Below are 19,655 nucleotides of genomic sequence, written 5' to 3'. Positions count from 1 at the left end.
GATTAAGGAACCATGTCTGTTCCTTGGTCACGAGGGCTGCAGATTTGAATTTTTCCTTCCTCCCCAACCCCAGCGCCCTCTGGATGTGTCGGGCTACATATCCCATCATCCCTGAGTGGCACCATCTGAAGGGTGCTAGGTTGGGAAAGTTAGTCGCCACAGTGAATCAACTGGAGCTTTAAGCGGACTGAAATTTGTGCCCCAGTTAATTGGTGGGGCTGCCGGGAAGCAGAGAGCAGTTGCCATGGGCACAAGGCAAAAGTCGGTCATCACAGGACAGTCATGCACACCATGCTTGCAATGAGCCCAGTTGAGCACTTGAAGCTGCCATAGATGGCATCACTCTGCTGAAGGTGTCATCAAGGGTCCACATAGACTGGTATCCTCTACTTTGACAAGCAGTGGCTATCCAAGGTGCCAAGCAGAGAGAGGTCTTCTTGAACTTGCTAGCTCCACAGGTCCATGAACTGGAGATGCCTGAATTTAACCCGGTGCCTATGGCATAATCCAGCCTGCAGAGGTTCCCCATCTGGCCCGTGAAGTCTTCACAGCGAGTGAAGAATCCCCACTGTTCTGATCACAGATCAGAGATAACCGCGCTGGATGCCAGCTGAGTTCCTTCGTACACCATGCACAGTGCACCACCCCTATGGGGATGATGGCAGAGTGCGTGAAGTCCCAGGAACTTACCAGTCTTTTCCCATTGGGGAGGGGGCTGCACGGGTGAAGAATCCCCGACTGAGCCAACCCAGTCAGGGGGGCTTTGCCTGCATGGTGCCCTCCCCACTTGGGAAAATGCCATGCAGGTGAAGTGTCCGCAGCTCACCTCAGCCGGGGTCGGGGGGGTTTGCAGTGTGCTGGCCTCTCCCATTGGGAGAGGCTGGCATGCAGCAAAATAGGGTCTTGGTCGAAACAGGGTCTTGGTCAACATACCTGGTGGATGACCCATTGGTCACATGCCCCCTGATATTATTTAGCCCACAGAGGACTGGGTGGGGTGAGGGTCCCCCCCGCAACTTAGTTCTCCACCCTTGGCTTTATTCAAGGACCCATCTTATATTGAATCAGCCTGCTGGTCCACCTAGTGGGGTAGTACTACTGTCTAATGTCAGTATACTTCTCAGTAGCAGCTGAAAAGGGACAAACAACAGAAGGAGGCAATTGACTTCATGCCTTCCATGTGGACTTCCTGCAGCCGTCTGGCTGGTTCCTGTAGGAAGCAGCATGCTGAACTAGGGCCTTTGGGGTCCGATTCAGTGGGGCTGCTCCTAGGTCTTCCTTGTTTCAGGGGCTTCGAATTGCTCTGGCTCTTTTGGTTGATCCTCGTGGTCTATTTAGTTAAGCAGGAATTGGATGATGGGTCGCTGAACAAGTGGATTAGGGGGGCAGTGCTCTTTTCTGAAAAACTAGCTTGTGTAGATGCAGAACTTCAATTTCACATTAGAGCAGGGGTGTGGAATCTAAGGCCCAAGGGCCAAATATGGTCTGCCCAGACAGCCACACACCTTTTCCCCTGACCACCTCTCATTTGATGGTTTCTCAACATTTGCCCAGTTTCTCCCAAAAGTTGAAATGTCTCTCCAAAGGCCGAATTACTGGCAGGAAGAGCTTTACACTAAAATATGCAAATACATCTGGCATTTTGACCCCATCCCTTTTCCCTTTGGCCCCACCCACCAGTGGAATATGGCCCCCGAGAGCTTCTCCAGAATTGGATTCAGCCCTCGGGCTGAAAGAGGTTCAGCACCCCAGCATTAGAGTTTGGTAAATGGCTCCTCCTCTGCAGTACTGAGCCAACGGATGGCCTCTTGTTTCTCTTGCCAGGGCCTTTGCAAGCTGGGCTCAGCTGGGGGCACCGACTATGGCCTGCGGCAATTCGCTGAAGGGTCTACCGAAAAGCTGGCGAGACAATGCCGGAAGTGAGTGGAAGGTCTCTCTTGGGGGCAGGGGTGTTGCTAGGTTCCTAAAAAGATCCGGGGCCCAGGCCCAGGCGGGCCCTCCTATAAAACAACAACGCCCCGGCTTGGGAGCCAGCGCGGTGGCGGGGAGGGGGTTTGAAGGAAGGTTCCACACTCTGCCCCAGACCTCTGTCTGCCTGTGTGCCGCTTCCTTCTGCTTCTCTTCAGTAAGTAACCCCCCGAATTGCGCGGTATCTGATTGTGTGGAAGGAACTGCTTTCTTACAAAACGCAAAGGTAGCTGTGCTGACCAATAGTCAAACTCCAAAACCCATATTAGTTCTGGTGCCCTCCAGAAGTGTTGGACTACAATTCCCAGAATCCCCCAGCAAGGTCCAGCCTGGGGACAGCCAGGTGCCATGCTAGCCGGTTGGATCATGGGAGTTGTAGTCCAACACACCTGGAGGGCGCCAGGTTGGTGGAAGACTGGTGTAATACCTTTATTAGGCCAAAGGAAAGATTGCCAAAAATGTGCAAGCTTTGGAGATCTCCAGATCTCTTCAGCAGGCGAGCTGTTACAGACTGGTGTTATTTGGCTTGTGATGGCTATCAATCTGATTTTGGTAGCAGAAGGCAACAGGCATGGGACGCTGTATCAATTGTTCACATGAATCCAAAGGATGGAGAAACAAAAGGACTGGGGTGCAGAGGTGGGGGCAGCCCTAGAGATATTGTGGCCGGAGAACTACACAGTGGGGCTGGGGTATAGGAGGTTAGTGGTGGGGCAAAGGGACCCAGGACAAAAGCCTCGTTCTTGGACACTTGGCTTTTGTCCCACTGAAGCTTCTGAAGTGCAAGAAACATCCTGATTGTCTCGCTCATTCAGATGGCTGTGCAACCCCGCCATCGACACACGCACTCGGAAATGGGCAGTGGAGGGACTCGCCTACTTGACTCTGGATGCTGACGTCAAGGATGACTTCGTGGAAGACGAGCCGGCCATGCAAGCCATGTTTGAACTAGCCAAGGTAGGAGTGACCACAAACACGCACGTGTGAAGGCAACATGCATGCAGATCGCCACGCGCAGAATTGCACATGGGTGGGGATTTTTTGCTGTGTGGATATCAAGGGTGTTGAACCTTTCAGCCCAAGAGCCAAATTCAATTTTGGAGAATTTCTTGGGGGTTGCATTCCAATGGTGGGCAGGGCTGCAGGCAAAAGGGAGTGGGCCTTTTGTGAAGGCTCCCGCCCCCAATTCTGAAAGGTCAGAATGTCTCTCCTAAGGCCTAGTTACTGGCAGCAAGGCTTTAAGCAACAACGGTATGTTTTATTCCTCCCCTTTTGCCTTTGGCCTTGCTTGCTACTGTAATGTGGCCCCTGAGAGCTTCTCCAAAATGGAATTCAGCCCTTGGGCTGAAAGAGGCTCTGCACCCTGAGATACATGAAGAGAGGTGTCAGGAGATGTGGGGTTCAAATGAGGAATCTCCTGGACATAAATATTTAATGGTACTGTCTGAAAAGATTTTCAGATGGTACCATTAATGAATATACCTGTATCTATGCTCATCATCTCAGGCCCTCCTCCAGGTGCCTCCTCTGAGGGGGGATTGGAAGGTGGCAACAAGGGAGAGGGCCTTCTTGGTAGTGGCCCCCTGATTCCCAGCAAAGCCCTCCTGGCACCAACGTTGTTATCCTTTTGGCACCAGGTTAAGACTGTCCTCTATTCTTAGGCATTTGGCAACATATGGATTTTTTTAATAGTTTAGATACGTGTGTGTGTGCTGTCTGTTTATATGTCTGTATGTAAATGGTTTTTATATTATGTACAATGTTGTATTTTGAATGAAAATGTCAGGTCCTGAATTGTCTTTGGTCGATGGTTTAAAAAATAGTTTTTATATATGTCTTGTCTCTGTGAGTGCTGTCTGTTTATATGTTTTTATATAAATGGTTTTGCACTTTGTATTTTGAATGGTTTTTAGTCTTTGTAAACCACCCAGAGAGCTTTGGCGACTGGGTGGTATAGAAATGTAGTAAATGAAATAAAATGTTGCCGCATGCAGACGAGTGACAAGACCATCTTGTACTCCGTGGCCTGTGTCCTTGTGAACTGCACCAACAGCTACGATGTCAAGGAGCTTGTCCCGGAACTTGTGCAGCTGGCCAAGTTTTCAAAGCAGCATGTTCCCGAGGAACACCCAAAGGTAAGCGGGCTGTTGCTGGTATCGCCGGATTCTGTTGATGACCAGGAAAACTCCAGAGAGCAGCTTGCCCCAACCTGGTGCCCAACTCATCTGGAGAGCACCAGATTGGGGCAGGCTCTGAGATGGAAGCTAGACATAATTGTTCCTCCTTTCTCTTCCCCTGCCCCTCCCTCAGGACAAAAAGGACTTTGTTGTCAAGCGGGTGAAACGTTTGATCAAAGCTGGAGTCATCTCTGCCCTTGTTTGCATGGTGAAGGCAGACAGCGCCATTTTGACAGATCAGACCAAAGAGCTCTTGGCCAGGTAACAACTACTACTACTACTACTACTATATTTATATCCCACCTTTTTCCCTCTTGCAAGGAACCCAAGGGGGCTTACATGATCTTCTTCTTCTCCATTTTATCTTCACAGCACTCCTATTAAGTAGGTTAGGCTGAGAGTCAGTGACTGGCTCAAAGTCACCCAGTGAGCTTCATGGCCGAGTGGGGACTCGAACCCAGATCTCCCAAGCCTCAGCTCAACACTCTTAACCACTACACCACACTGGCTCTCCTCACTTATGCTCTTTAAGAATCTCAGGAAATAATGGGGTGCAACCGAGAAGTCGTTTTAGTAAAGGCTGAAATGTTAATGCAGGGATGTCAAAACCTTTAAAAGACTTCATGTTCCAACTTGGGGATCCCATGACCAAAGCGTACAACCAAGATTGTGCCTATTTCTGCCCCAGTATGTATACACACACTGAATGGGTATTTTAGGGGGAAGACAGGCACCATTCCTATTAAGAGTGAAGTCTGGGGGTGCGTGCCATTCATTATGTTGTCAAAAAAGAGGGAGATGGCATGCTCTGGGAGCCCTAAGGTTTGCAGAAGTAGGAAAAAAAAGTCTTAAAAAATAGATGCCTACCCTAAAACAGAAAATGGCAAGACTGCACATGAGTATGGTTGCACGGAGGAAAAGGGAGGAGTAGGATCACATCTGGAACTGGACAAGGAGGAAGTGAGGGGTTTGTGTCGGGCACAAAACATCTTACAACAAACAAAAGGGGGCAAATGTCCCCCAAAACAACCCAAAGAGGACTGGCTGTGCTCAGTAGCCATGGAATGTTGAGCGTCAGTTGAAAAAGTGCAATGGAATATGGGGAGAACAGAATGGAATGGAACGTCTCGGAGGAGGGTCTGGTTGAGTGGCGGGCATCCTCTGCAGGGGCACTGTCAGGATGGAACCCAGGCCCCCTGGTTCGGTTTCAGATTCTGAGTCAGATGCAGAGGCAGAGCTAGAAGAAGCCCCATCGAGACAGAAGATTCTTCCCTCTCTAGGAATCGGGGAAGAATCTTCTCAAGAGCTTGTCGAACAGGAGGCCCAGGTTCAGAGACTACCTCCCTGCCCTCGAGCCCATGGAAACTCATCTTTTGTCAGAGGGGGAAGGAGCACTGGAATTGTCAGATCCCAGAGTTGGCTGCAGAGTTAAGTGGGCAGAGTTGAGAGGAGGTGGGAGGCAGTCTGCCAGATTGGCTGCGTGCCCAGAGGACCCTGTCTGAAGGAGTGGTCTGGTAAAAGCTTGTGGGGCACAGCAGGACACCGTCCATTTAGTCGGTAGGCGGCTACCTTGCTTTGCTTAGCTAATTGGGCTCAGAGGACGACTCCAAGCCTGCGCAGGCGCTACTGGGTGTGAAGAGGTGTTCTGGACAAAACCAAGACTTTGTAGATTGCACAGCGAGGCTCTGTTGCCTCACTATTCAGTGGGAGGGCTTGGAAACTTGACGGGCACCTACACCCCGCAACACTTTGCTGCAGACCCCTCTTGTATGTTCTAAAGCAGCGTTTGGGAACCACGCTCAGCTTGAGGGAGGGCCGCGCTCCATTTCGGAGAAGCTCTTGGGGGCCGCACTCCAGGGGAGGGCGGGGCCAAAGGCATAAATGCCGGCGCCCCAAACGCCAGCATACTGTAGCTGAAAGCTCTTGCTGCAGTCACTATGCCTTAGGAGAGGCAGTTCAGCCTTTTAGGATGGGTGTAAAAAGTGGGGAAACGCCAAATGATCGGTGGTTGAGGGAAAGGCAACGCTGCCATCTGGGGAACCCTAGATTGGGGCCTGAGCTTCCCTGCCCCTGCCTTACAGGGCTTTAAAAGTTCTCCAGTCATGGCTGGACGGTGAGAGCGTTATGCCAGCACTGTGGTTGTGTAATGCTTAGACATATGTTATTTATTTATTTAGTTAGTTTGTTTTGTTTTATTTATTTAAAACATTTGTATCCCGACCTATATCATTAGGGTTTCAGGGCAGCGTACAGATAAAATAAATTGAAACAGTGTAAAACAATAGATAATTTAAATAGCTAAAACATATTAAATCATTAAGCTAGCTAATAACAATTTAAAATCTAAAACAATAAAAGAGTTAAAACTGTACAAACTCAGGGAATCCAATTAGCTCTCAAAGACTTCGGTAAAAAGCCATATTTTAACTTGGCGCCAAAATGAAACCTGTGTCTGCACCAACCAGGCCTCCAAAGGGAGGGCATTCCACAACCAGGGTGCCAAAGCAGAGAAGGCCCTCTGCCACATCCCACCATAGTGTAAGTCTCACACTGGTGGGGCACAGGCTTTCTTCACATGGAGCTTTTATCCTGCGTCTGAGATTGCTCCCTCACGGAAGTTTGTGGGCTCTTTACATGATGCCATGAACCTCCAGGGTGTCTCCTGCACTAAATGCCCTTTGCTCTGTTTTTAAACAGATTGCAGAGAATGAGCTATCAAATTACCCCGTCGTGTTCCGCTTGAGTTCCCTCCGTGAAAAGAGTGAAAGCGGAAGGAAGAAGAGCGAGATCAATGAAAGATAACGGAAGACCTAGATATGGGGAGGAAGGTGGAAGGGGAGGGGGAAAAGGAAGCGGATGGAAAAGGGAGTCGTTGTGATCCTGTATTTATAATGGAAGCAGAAAGCCCCATTTTAAATGCAGGATTTTAGGCTGGTGTAGAGATCCCCACAGAGGTGGGACGTAGAGGAGTATTTAAATTGACCATTGTCTTTTAAAAGCCAATTAATGTATTAAACAGCCTTTGATCCGTGGACAGCTTCACGCTTTTTATGTCCGCTGCCTTATTAATAAGGGACTTTGGGCAATCTAGAATGGGGGGCAAACCATGCAAAAGCTGGAAAACCTCCCAGTGATTGGCATTCAGGACCAATCAGATTGGGACCCTAGGAGAGCAGGATTTAGCCTGAGGTTCCCCACCCCTGTTCTAAAGTGTGGTGAAAGTGAACGCTTGCTGCGTTCCAGAGTGTTTGTTTCCACAGGGGCAGACAATGTGTGCGGCAACCACTTCCTTCACATTTGAGAATGCCTGACTTCCACCCTTAAATTGTAAGCTCTGTGGGGCCAGGATCTGTCACCTTGTTCACTACTCTGTAAAGTATGGTGTCCCCTGATAGCACAGAGCAGAGGTGTAGCACTGGCTGTTAGTCACAGGGGGCTAAATGGAACTGACATATTCAGAGGCAGTCAGCCTCCAAAAATACCAGTTGCTCGAAGCCGCATCACAGAGGATGGTTGCCTTTATTATCCTGCTTCCTGGAGGCATCTGGTGGTCCTTTGGCCTTTGATGGACCTTTGGCCAGATCCGGCAGGCCTCTTCTTATGTGAGAGTGACACAGTCATGATGATAACAATGGCAGATGTTTATACCAAATCTACTTCCATTTTTGGCAGAGTTTTTCTCGCTTTGTGTGAAGACTCCAAAGACCGTGGTACCATTGTCGCTCAAGGTGGTGGAAAGGTAATGGATTGTATTTATTCAGGGAGCAGTCCTATGCATGTTTAGGCAGAAGAAGGTCCTACCATCCTATGCATGTTAGGCAGAAAAAAGTCCTACAACTCCCAGCATTCCCCAGCTAGCCATGGTTGTTAGCGTGACTGAGTTCACACAACACCCCACAATTCAATGACAACCCACACTCAACCCATACCCTGGCTTGTGTGGTGTGAACCAGGTCAGCCTCCCAAAGTCATCCCAGTGAACTTCATGGCTGGGTGGGGACTAGAACCCGGATCTCCTGAGTCCCAGACCAATACTCTAATCACTACACCACACTGGCTATCCCTCCCAAAAGAGTCTATAGAGCAGCCTTCCCCAACCTGGTGCGTTCCAGACATTTTGGACTACAATTCCCAGCATCCTGACCATTGGCCATGCTGAGAGAGAGAGAGAGAGAGATTGAGAGAGAAGAGTTGTCTATTTACATGATATATCTGCAAAATAATTCGGAACTGTGAGAAACTACTCAGTTATTTTTGGGGCGTTAATGTAAAAATATTACTTGCACCCTACAGTGTCTTTGTTTGTTCTTTCCTCGTTGTGATAGGCCCTTATCCCTTTGGCCTTAGAAGGCACAGAGGTTGGCAAGATCAAAGCGTCCCACGCACTGGCCAAGATTGCTGCCGTCTCCAATCCAGACATGGCGTTCCCTGGGGAGAGGGTGAGTGAATCCGTGTGTCCTGGGAGCATCTTTAGGACACGGCAGTGGTGGGAACAGACTGGGTTCCAGGAACTGGAGAGGGATATGAATGCACAGAGCAGCCTTGTATGGGGGTCAAAGCACTGGTCTATCTAGCCAAGTATTGGGTGCAGCTCTTCACGGTCCTGGCAGAAGGAGGAGGTCTTTGATCCTGCCTTGTGGTCCTGTTAGCTGGAGAATCTGGGGACTGAACCCAGGACCTTCTACATGCAAAGCATGCGCATGATGTGCTCTGCAGTTAGTGGTGTTATGGGACCAGGCCTCGCAGGGATGCGGTGCTGGCCCTTTTGTTATGAAGCTGATGTCATCTGCCACCCTCACCCTCAGAATTCCCTGTTCTCTCATAGCTTAGCTCAGGGGTGGGGGACCTCAAGCTCAGGATCCCAATCCGGCCCTCCTGGGTTCTCCAGGTGGCCACACCTCCTTCCTCTGTCTCCACCCCCTTTCCCACCATCACTGATCGTTTGATGGTTTCCCGGCTTTTGTGCAGTGTTTCCTCCATTCTAAAAGGCCGAAATGCCTCTCCTACAGCTTCATTACTGGCAGTGAGAGCTTGAAGCTGCAACAGGCTGGCATTTTTTGTATGGCTCCGCCCCTTTTGCCTTTGGCCCCGCCCACCAGTTGAATGCGGGGGGGGGCCCCCAGAGCATCTCTGAAACTGAATTTGGCCCTGGGGCTGAAAGAGGTTCCTCACTCTTGGCCTAGTTGCCATCCTGACTCTGGCTGGGGATGAGCGGGCGGGAATGGATTTTCCCAGCAACAGTACATTTGTTCTCTCTCACAATGGAAAGTCTTTTGGGGTGGCTTAGTCCTGAATGGGCAGCAAAGCCCCATTCGCTTTGCAAAAGCCCCGCTCCTGGTGGAGATGAAGTGGCGCGTTGATGTGGATCAAGACAGCGGTCAACACACCCCAGGAAACAAGGCTTCCGGCTAACTCTGCTTTGTTAGTCAACAACCAGCTTCTTTACAAAAGCACATTCTAGGAAACTCTCAGACTGTGTAGAACCGTCTAATCCACACATCTACAAATATCAATAGAGGTGCCGAAATGGATGGACCTTGCCAGCAGTCTGGGCATGAACTTCTCGGCCAGACTTGCTCTGCAGGGATGGCCCTCCCTTAGGGTAGCTCCCTCCTACGTTGGCTTCCACGCGTGGCCAGCCTGGCAGAGCGTCTGAGCCCTGCCTCTCACTTTTCCCGCTTCGCTCTGTGACGATCCCTAGCATCCCTCAAGCCACCACGCCCCTCGCCCTCCTCCTCCGAAACCTGGGTTCTCATGGTGGAGGAAATGCGGGGGGGAGTTCAGGCTGAGCCCCCTGTGTGTCAAGGTCTTGGGAAGACAGCCTTGCCTTATCTGAGCTCACTAGGTGGGGTGCCTCCCCCTGTTCCGGCTGTTCCCAATTTGAGTCTGAATCTGAGCTGCCAGTCATCTCCACACGCTCAGATTCATTCCAGACACCTGCATTTTTGGACTCTCCTAGGGGGCATGGCTAGGGGCACTGTCAGGATGAGTGCCTGGCACTTCAGTGTTTACCATCCCTGTCTGAAACCAAGCCATGGCCTCTCTCTTGGGCAGCCTCCTGCAGCCTGGCACCCTCCAGAGGCGTTTGACTACAACTCCCATCACCCCCAGCCAGCCTGGTCAGACTACAACCCCCATCATCCCCTCTGGCCAGCACGGCCAATAGGGAAGGCTTCCCTCAGGTGACACTTGGATAGTCTGCTTCTCTCTCGCCATAGGTGTATGAAGTCGTGCGGCCGCTGGTCAGCTTACTGAACACCGAGCGAGACGGGCTACAGAACTATGAGGCTCTGCTGGGTCTCACCAACTTTTCGGGAAGGAGCGACAAACTCCGGTGAGTCACACTCGCTGGCCGCCTGGCCTCAGCACCCCTTTGTCTGTGGAACTCACTGCCTCCAGATATTTGCACAAACAGATCCCGCCCACTCTTTAAGAAGGGCCTCGGGATCTCTCTTTCTGTCTTTTCACATGCCTTTTCACACAGCCAAGATCTTTTAATTTGGTGTCACTCTTTCTCCATTTTGTTGCCCTCACACCCACTCTCTTTTCTCACGGGACCGTTTTTATTTGTTTCCAGAGGGAGAGTGGCCTGTTCTTAGTCTGTTCCAGCAAAACCAGCAAAGTATCTTGTGGCACCCAAAAGACTAAGGGCGCAATGCTGTGCATGTTTAGACAGAGAAAAGGCCTACAACTCCCTGCATGCTCCAGTCATCTATGCTGGCTGGGATTGTGCTGTGATTGCATAGGATTGCGCCCTAAAGGCACAATCCTATGCATGTTTAGACAGAGAAAAGTCCTACAACTCCCAGCATCTTTCCAGCCAGCCATACTGACTGGGGCCTGTTGGGAATTGTAGGACCTTTTCCTGTCTAAACATGGATAGGATTGCGCCCTTAACAATGTATTATGGTAAAACCTTTAATTTAAAAAAAAATAATAATTTGCAATTACAACAAAACAATAAGCAAGGGGAAAAACGAAAACAAAAAACCAGTAACAAAAAGTACATAACAAAAAAAAGCATATCCATTCACAGTAACTATTCAAGATAAGCTTTGGTCGACTAAAGTGGATTGTAATCCACAAAAGCTTATGCCATTTCAAATGGGTTAGTCTTTGAGATTCCACAAGAGTCTTTGTTCCTTTGAGATACCACAAGATTCTTCGTAGTTTTGGTTGCAACAGACTAACAAGGCTACCTCCACCGCAACCTTGAAATACATTTCGATTGTAAGCCTGCAGAAAGCGTTTGTTTTTGTTAATTCTGTTCTGCATTGTGCTTGACAACAACAACAAAAATAATGGTATCTGATTGATGGTTAGGGGCCCCATGTTTTCCTTGATTGCATCATGCCAGTGGAGAAATGAACCCAACATGCAACATCCTGAAAAACACACACAGTACTTTCAAGTTTCTAGGCCTTATGACTTGAACATTGGCTTGAAAATATGTGAGCAATGTCAGGCAAAATCCTAGAAGCCAGGGAGGAATCAGCGCTGAGCAGAGTAGAGCACTAAAAACTTGTTGCAACACTCCCTACGGGCAGCGGGCAAAGCAAGCACATTTGCCTGGTTTATCTATCCAGTTGGTAGGATCTGAGTTACTTTGGTACTTTCGGGGGTCTTGAACCAGGGACCCTGGGAGCACTCTACTCTTTGCACCACCATAGCGGTTGGATGGACATGGCCAGAGAGTTGTAGTACAGGTTCCTGCTCGGCAGCCATCAGTGACACACAGACACCGATACGGTTCCACCCGATCCTTTAAAAGCTGCAGACAGTGCCTGGCCATGTCAGGAGCGCCCTAGCGGCCTCTTTCAGTCTACTCCAATAGCCAACTCAAGACACAGACGAAAGGATTCTTTTCAAGGCTTTAATCCTTTTACAACTTAATGACTCTTTCAGATGCTAATCACCAGCGACTAAGCAATGAACAGCAGAGTAGCCTATGCTCCGGGTAAGCAGTTGATCCCTGTTTGAAGGAGAATCACTTGCAGACCCTGAATTTATGGGCTAGGGAGAGTTCCTCCCTCTTTCCCTTGGGTCCACGGGAGGCGACCGTTGCTTGCGCGCCAAATGGGCGCTATGCCTCCTTTCCGCGCCCTCCATCGCTCGTCGCTCCCTGCGTCTGCGCCAAGCGTCCAGCAAGCCCCCCTCCTGCACTCTCTCACTGCCAGGGTCACTATCTATCCCAGGAATGCTGGCAGGAGGAATCTGTCAGCTGCTGTGCCTGTGAGGGATGAGCTGGCTCCTCTCCCATGGATTGCTGTTCCTCCTCAGAATCAGAACTGCTCAGGGGTTCTATGGGCTCAGTTTCCACCCTGACAGGCCGTTGCTTAGCCTGAGAAACTTGTCACTCAGATAGAGACAGCCTGGCTGCAACATGCCAGCTCCCGAGAGATGCAGAACTCTGGCACATCCCAAGATTAGAAGTATGTTCAGTAATCTCCCCAACCCCCTTTTTTTCAGACTGAAGATCATCAAAGAAAAAGCCCTGCCAGACATCGAGAACTACATGTTTGAAAACCACGATCAGCTCCGACAGGCAGCCACAGAGTGTATGTGCAACCTTGTGGTCAACAAAGAGGTACTGTGGCCATTCCCCTGATGCTGTAACTGAGCCTTCTGCAACCCGGTAGCCTCCAGAGATGTTGAACTACAACTCCCAGCATGGCTGGCTGGAGGATTCTGGGAGCTGTAGTCGGAGAAGGCTGCTGTAACTAAACGAACCCTCAGGCCACCCCACCCCTAATTCTAACCAGGCAAAGTTCATTTTTTCTGTATTATTTATGTATTTAATTTCATCTCATTTCTATACTGCCCAATAGCTGAAGCTCTCTGGGTGGTTCACAAAAATTAAACCAAAAAAGTGCAGGATAAAACAACAGAAAATATGAAAGCATTAACACCACAATATAACAGTACAACCAGAATAAAATCTAGTAGCAACGCAGAGATTTAAAATACAGATTTGAAACACCAAAGCTAAAAGACTAGGAAGCTAAAATGCTAAAATACTGGGAGAATAAAAAGGTCTTCATCTGCCACCGGAAGGAGTACAATGTAGGTGCCAGGCGAACCTCCCTAGGGAGCTCTTTCCACAGCCAGGGTGCCACAACAGAAAAAGCCCTATTCCTGGTAGCCAGGCAGACTTTCTTTGGCAATGGCTCACGGATTTTGTTATGCCTGGCTGCAGAACCGGGGGGGGGGGGGGGGGGGCAAATCCAGCCTTCTGGGGGTTCTAATATGGCCTGCTGGGGTTCCCCAGATGGCAACATTCTCTTTCTCCCAACACCCAATTCTTTCCTTTTGTGCAGTTTGGTCCCCCATTCTAAAAGCTTGAAATGCCCCTTGTAGGCTTAGCTCCTGGCAGTACCCAGCATATTGTAGCTGGTATTTTTGTGGCATTTTGGCCCCATCTGTTTTGTCTTCAGCCCCGCCCACCATTGGAAGGCGGCCCCCGAGGGCTTCTCTGAAATGGAACGTGGCTCTCAGGTGGATAGAGCCCCCGTACCACACCCATGTTGTAGGGGCGGTATTGAATACATTTCCCCGCCCTTCTCCTCCTCCAGGTTCAAGAGAGATTCCTGGCAGATGGGAACGACAGACTCAAACTGGTCGTCCTGTTGTGCGGTGAGGAGGATGACAAAGTCCAGAACGCGGCTGCCGGAGCCCTGGCAATGCTCACAGCAGCGCACAAGAAACTCTGCCATAAGCTAACCGAAGTGGTAAGGCTCTCCTGCACTTTAGCATAAGCGTGATGTAAAGTTGCTTTCGTAATCACAAACCATTTTATGGAGCCGTTCGGGGACTTCTGGTTTGCCCAAACATTGCCCCAAGCATTTGAGTATACATTTATTGATTTAGCGTTGAAGAGGAAACCCTTTGGGCCTCACCTGCACTTGTAGACAAGGTGTAAGTCAGGCGTAAGGGATATAGGTGTAAGTCAATAGGAAGGGAGCTCTGCACTTTTGGGGCCATCACAAAGAAGGCCCTATCTCTTGTGCCTGACAACCTAACCAGTCTTAATGAGGGGCACCTGAGAAGGACCCCATAACATACAGCAGGATGGCACAGGTGAAGGCAGCCCTTCAAATAACACAGCCCCCAACCTATTTATGGCTTTAAAGTTTAAGACCAGAATTGTGCTAGGAAACTGACTGGCAACCAGCATAGCTGGTGCAGAATCAGAGTTACATTTTTCAGATTTCCTGGCCCCCAACAGCATCTAGGCAGCTGCATTTTGTACCAGCTGCATTTTCCAGAACATCTTCAAACCCAGACCCGTGTAAAGCGCTTTGGAGATAGCCAGTGCATAGGAGACTGAGGCGAGGTATGACCAGAGAGGAACTTGCTGGAAACTGTCCAAGCTGGGACTTTTAAAGGGCACTCCTGCTACCTGCAACTCACTGGACCATGACTGAGTTCCGGAGCACCCCCAAGATGCACTCCTGGTCCTTTAAAGCAGGGGTGGGGAGAAGGTAGATCTCCAGATCCAAAACATCTGGATTTGGCTTCTGTCTCTAATTGCTTCCTGTTCAACATGGTGTGAAGAAATGTCCTGTTACTAGTTCCTCTTTGCCACTGTGAAGGGGAGCTTTCATCACCAGTTTCCTTTTCTGTTTTTTTTCTGTTGTGAAACAGCACTATTGTGGTATTTTTTTTAAGGAAGGGAAAAAATGAGACTAAACTAGTAACTAAGCCCTAGTAGGAAACAAAGGGTCCATCTACATGGGAAGTTTTCTCCGATGCTGCTGTGGCTTAGAGTCATTAGGGACACATGATGTCATGGCCACTCTGCAGCCACCCTGGAGTTTACCTGTGGGGAAGCTGCATTTTTGCAGAGTACTTTTATTCCATTGTTTTCTTTAATTTGGCTCCCCTGCAGTTCAGCTGCTGTGTGCCCACCCCTCTGCTTTACATTCGGTATGATGGAGGCATTCCTAGGGGTGTGGCCATGCCTGCAGTAACCTAGGTAATTGCAGAAACTCGCCTGGCTTTCCCACACATCAAAGCCCTAGAGTGCTCTTTCGAGCCTTCAAAATCACCTTGCACTTCCTTTTCCCCTGTGGGAGCAATTAGCCTCAGTTTGCATTACTTCGCTTCTTCAGTGTTATGTTAAATCGCTTCTCTGATGCTGTGTAAAATCGCTTCTTTGATGTTATGTAAAGTTACTTCTCCGATGCTGTGTAAAGTCGCTTCTTTGATGTTATGTAAAGTTGCTTCTCCTATGCTGTGTAAAGTCGATTCTCCGCTTTATCGCAGTACTTATCTGGCAAGGTCTTGGGTGGAGCCTGCATTTGCAAGCAGGGAAGGAGAAGGAGAGGGTGTGTGTGTGTGTGTGTTTGGAAGCTAGAACTCCGTGACAGTTTGCTGGAATGGGGTGAAATGGAGGACGGCTGGATGCTCTCAGGGGGAACCTTCAGATGCTGCACTCGAGAACTGGGATTTTGGCTTCTCAAGACAAAAAGAGCACACGTGCGGAAAAGTGGGGTGGGAGCAATAACTCTGTGGCAGATTGCTAGAATGCAGCGAAATGGGTGGGGGGGATGCTCTCCTAGGGAGCCTTTAGATGCTGTACTTGAGAACCAGGGATTTTGGCTTCTTCAGGGAAACCTGCACACATGGGGAAAAATTAGTTGCTTTCCATTCATAATAATGTAGTAGCAGGGCGGAGCCTGGACAGGGGCAGGAAACAAGCCTCTCTCATCGGTTGAGCAGCCCCTGCCAGTCTGATGACATTCAATTCCACTCCCCCCATCCCACTTAGAAATACGTTCCTTTCAAGCACTGTGTGACCTCTGAAAACCGGATTTTAAAGGTAAGGTACACTTGGCTTATCTTGCTTCGTGTGTGCCTGACGGACCAAAGCCGATTCCATGAAAATCCAGATAATACTCCAATGCGCTTCTCATTCCATTGTCATGAAGATCCCCTCAGGGACTGAGTAAGTGATGAATAATGCAGCACTGAACAGGAGGCAATCACTAATGCAGCACTGAACAGGAGGCAATTAGAGGCAGAAGCCACACAGAGGAAGCTTCTAATTAAAGTTGCAGGGGACCTCTGCTGAATGGGATGTACTCATGAGTAAACATTCTGGAAGGATCTTGGCTATGGAGAATTCCATTCCTGGATAACCTAGTGCTATATTACATGCTTTGTGAAACCACCGTTTTTAGTATTACTTTTAGCTGTTTGCAGAACACCAATGCCTCAGCTGCCCTAAAAGTCCCTAAAAGTGGGAATGAGCTCTGTTAGAAGATGAAATCAGTGTCCTGAGTTTTGACCATTACATGTCAACCTGTCCCATTTTCGCACTTCCCTACCAATCGCGGTGTCTTTGAACCATAGCAGCTTTCAGGTTTTAAAATGATGTGAAAGCATCCTAACAATTCCGATTTCTGCAGACAACCCAGTGGCTGGAGATTCTGCAGAGACTTTCCCTTCACGACAAGCTGGATGTACAGCATCGTGGCCTAGTCATCATTTACAACCTCATCCATGCAGAGCAAGAGCTGGCTAAGAAACTGGTGGAGAGCGAGATGCTGGAAATCCTAACCGTCATTGGCAAAGAGGCAGATGACCCCAAGAGGCAGCATGTCCTCAATGTGGCTCGCGAATGTCTTGTGAAATGCATGGACTATGGGCTGATCAAACCTGTGTCTCAGCCGTAACGATGCAGAAAACCACAGAAATCTAAACAGATGAGGACTAGGGAAGTGAGGTGGCAGTGCGGCGGGGAGGAGAGACTGAATACGTATAGAACATGCATTAAACAATTAACACATTATTTCCAAAGCTTTGGTAATGGCACACATTACATAGCCACCAGAATAATCCCTAGAACGTTGTTCCTGCTAGGAAGCCCTCCTTTCTGCAGTCACTTCCCATTTAAGTTCTCTGGTGTCAGGAGAAGCTTAAAACATTCAAAGCCACCTGAAGTGTATTTGTAGGGTACAAAAATAATCACGTTTGCTTGTAGAGGTTTATACACATATTAAGTTCAGTGTTCATTTCATATTTTTGGCTTGTTGGAAACACAATCAGATTTCTATATATAGACTCCTTGATATTGATGTGACTGTTGCTATAGGGTGGTCGTTTATTAATAAAATAGTTGATGGAGATACACTGTGCCTTGTGTGACTTCCTTCAAAATAAGTTCTCAGTTAATGACGAATGTTTTTGACAGTGAGTAAAAGTCATCTCCAGTGCAGGATCCCACTGTCGACCGGCTAAATTCAGTATTGGCCAAGTGACACAAAGGACAAAGGTTTTCCCTGCCTTGCTGCCAGCAGTCCCGGTGGCCTCCGGATGTGTTGAACTACAACTCCCAGCACCCCCAGCCCGCATGACATCTGCAGCGCTAAGGCATCCCCAAGCCCCTTTGCAGGCACTGAACGGGGACCCGGAGTATGGTGGCGAGCGTGGAGCGCTGTTCTTGTCTTTCCTCTACAGACCGCCTCGGGGAGGGGGGGCGGCGACGTCCGCCGGGGCCTTTGCGCTGCGGGTCATCTGACCTGGCCCCGGGGAGCTGCGATTGGCTGGGAGGAGCGTGAGGGCAGCCGCCTCTGCGGCCGCCATTTTTTCTTGGGGCAAGATGGCGGCGTGGAACGTCCGAGCAGAGGGAGGTGAGACGCGTGCTGGGTTTTGTGGTCGTGGGAATGATTGCAGGCCAGAGCCTGGGCAGGGGCAGGGTGACAGTAAGGGGAGAGAAAGAGCAAAGGAAGGAAAGGAGGGGATTAAAAAAGCGGTGTGTGTGCGGGGGAATCTCACTTAAATTTAGCCTCCCCCCAGCCGGATGGGGATGGTGGGAGGTGTAGTCCCACGCCTCTGGAGGGCGCCAGGCTGGGGGAGGCTGATTGGCTGTGCTGCCTGGGAATGATGGGAGTTGTAGTCCCACGCACCCGGAGGGCGCCAGGCTGGGGAAGGAGGGATGCTTTGAAGTGCCTTTAAATGCGAGAACCCCAGTAAAGTCCTGCTTAGATCAGACCCCCAAGGGCCATTTTAACGCCATCCTCTTGTTCTCAACAAGTCGCCTTGTGGGAAGCCCATAAGGAAGAAGAGTTGCCTGCCCCCCACCCCAGTATTCAGAGGTAGACTGTGTCTGGACACAGAGGATCCTTTTTTGGGGGGGGTGTCTCCCACTGGGTCAGATGTCCCCAACGCAGCACTCTCCAGGTGTGTTGGACTCCATAAGGCCCATCATCCCTATCCGGCAGAGCAAAAGGCCGTGCTGGGTGGGAATGATGGAGGCTGTAATCGTGCACAGCCTTAGAATCATAGAATGATAGAACAGTACGGCTGGAAGGGGCCTACAAGGCCATCGAGTCCAACCCCCTGCTCAGTGCAGGAATCCAAGTCAGAGCATCCCCGGCAGGTGGCCGTCCAGCCTCGTCTTGAACGCCTCCAGTGGGGGAGAGCCTTCCCCAATCTAGTGTCCTCTAGCTGGGTTGGACTACAATGCCCAGCATTCCCCAGCTAGCTAGCACATCTGGAGGTCACCGGGTGGGTGAGGCTCTGTGATAGGTTTAGCATTCATAAGAACTGCCTGATTGGGTCAGGCCATAAGCTTCCATCTAGGTCAGCGTCCCCTTCCTAACTGCAGACAGCCAAGATGCTTCCGGGAGGCTCTTAACTTCAGCATGGTCAAAGGCCTTCTTCCTCGCCCCCCACCTTGACCCACCATTTGCCCCCCAGTAGCTAGTGCTCAGGGGAATAGGAAGGCTCTGATTAGCCATGGAGGCTGATGGCCATTTGTTAGCTCTTTTTCCCCTCCTCCTCATCACTTTGTATAATTTCATTGGATGGGAAAAATGCAGGTGGCCAAACCCAAGTGGAAAAGGGGAAAGAGTAGTATGCGATGTGCCAGAGCTACCTTGGCGCAGATGAGTTAGAACTGTACTACGAATTTTATGAAGGTCTGTGCAGTTTTGTCTTTCATTTTATTATTCTTCACTGCCAAAATGGGGGGGAGGGGGCAGAGCGGGTAGAGTGCTTCTCTGTTCCCCACCCCCCACCGATGACCACTGCCATGTCTCAAATTAGTGGCGCCTTGTGCGTGTGTATGTGGTTTTCCTGAGAGTCAGTCAGCTCTGTTTTGGTCTCGAGCTGGTGCAAAGCTCTGTTTCTGGGAAACAGCATTTTTCGATGTTGAATCGGGCTAACAGCCTGTGGATGTGCATTGCCTGAGCCAAGGGGCTGGTGGCTCCCTGTAAGGTATGCCAAAGGCAATGATGAGTGAAGTATAGTCTGACCTGGTATTGCTACAACTTCTGTTTTGGCTCTGACCAGGACGTGATCACGTAATCTTCTCTCTGAGCGGATTTTGGCAGTCATCATTCAGGTGAATGGTTCTCTTTGCTTGCTAGGTTTTAATCTTCATGCCCGTCGTTTATTGCTGGGTGCATCTTACTGCCACACCACGGACGTCGTCATCTTAAATTGCTACTCAAGACTGTTTCCCACACACAGAGACGGTGCAGCTCTGCCTCCCCCAGCCTTCTC

The 19,655-nt window shown here is 49.7% G+C and overlaps 1 protein-coding gene and 1 non-coding gene across 2 annotated transcripts in view; both read left to right on the top strand.

Moving 5' to 3' along the window:
• Window positions 1-17,281, top strand: part of UNC45B (unc-45 myosin chaperone B) — a 49,621-nt gene extending 32,340 nt beyond the window's left edge. The window contains exons 12-21 of the mRNA XM_084822682.1: window positions 1,825-1,919; window positions 2,784-2,925; window positions 3,963-4,103; window positions 4,279-4,406; window positions 7,818-7,884; window positions 8,471-8,584; window positions 10,364-10,479; window positions 12,615-12,732; window positions 13,718-13,873; window positions 16,556-17,281. Coding sequence (XP_084678808.1) covers window positions 1,825-1,919; window positions 2,784-2,925; window positions 3,963-4,103; window positions 4,279-4,406; window positions 7,818-7,884; window positions 8,471-8,584; window positions 10,364-10,479; window positions 12,615-12,732; window positions 13,718-13,873; window positions 16,556-16,822 — 1,344 coding nt within the window. The 3' untranslated portion in view covers window positions 16,823-17,281. The remainder of the gene's footprint in view (window positions 1-1,824; window positions 1,920-2,783; window positions 2,926-3,962; window positions 4,104-4,278; window positions 4,407-7,817; window positions 7,885-8,470; window positions 8,585-10,363; window positions 10,480-12,614; window positions 12,733-13,717; window positions 13,874-16,555) is intronic.
• A 2,095-nt stretch (window positions 17,282-19,376) lies between these two features.
• Window positions 19,377-19,473, top strand: LOC146335040 (Z30 small nucleolar RNA). The gene has a single exon (XR_014786214.1). It is a non-coding gene; the product is annotated as a Z30 small nucleolar RNA (small nucleolar RNA).
• The last annotated feature ends 182 nt before the right edge of the window (window positions 19,474-19,655 follow it).

Source organism: Heloderma suspectum, chromosome 16 (assembly GCF_057233095.1).
Source record: "Heloderma suspectum isolate Gila_16-S chromosome 16, 16-S_ref, whole genome shotgun sequence".
In the NCBI taxonomy this organism is placed as follows: Eukaryota; Metazoa; Chordata; class Lepidosauria; order Squamata; family Helodermatidae; genus Heloderma; species Heloderma suspectum.
This window is presented reverse-complemented; position numbering and strand designations above follow the sequence as displayed.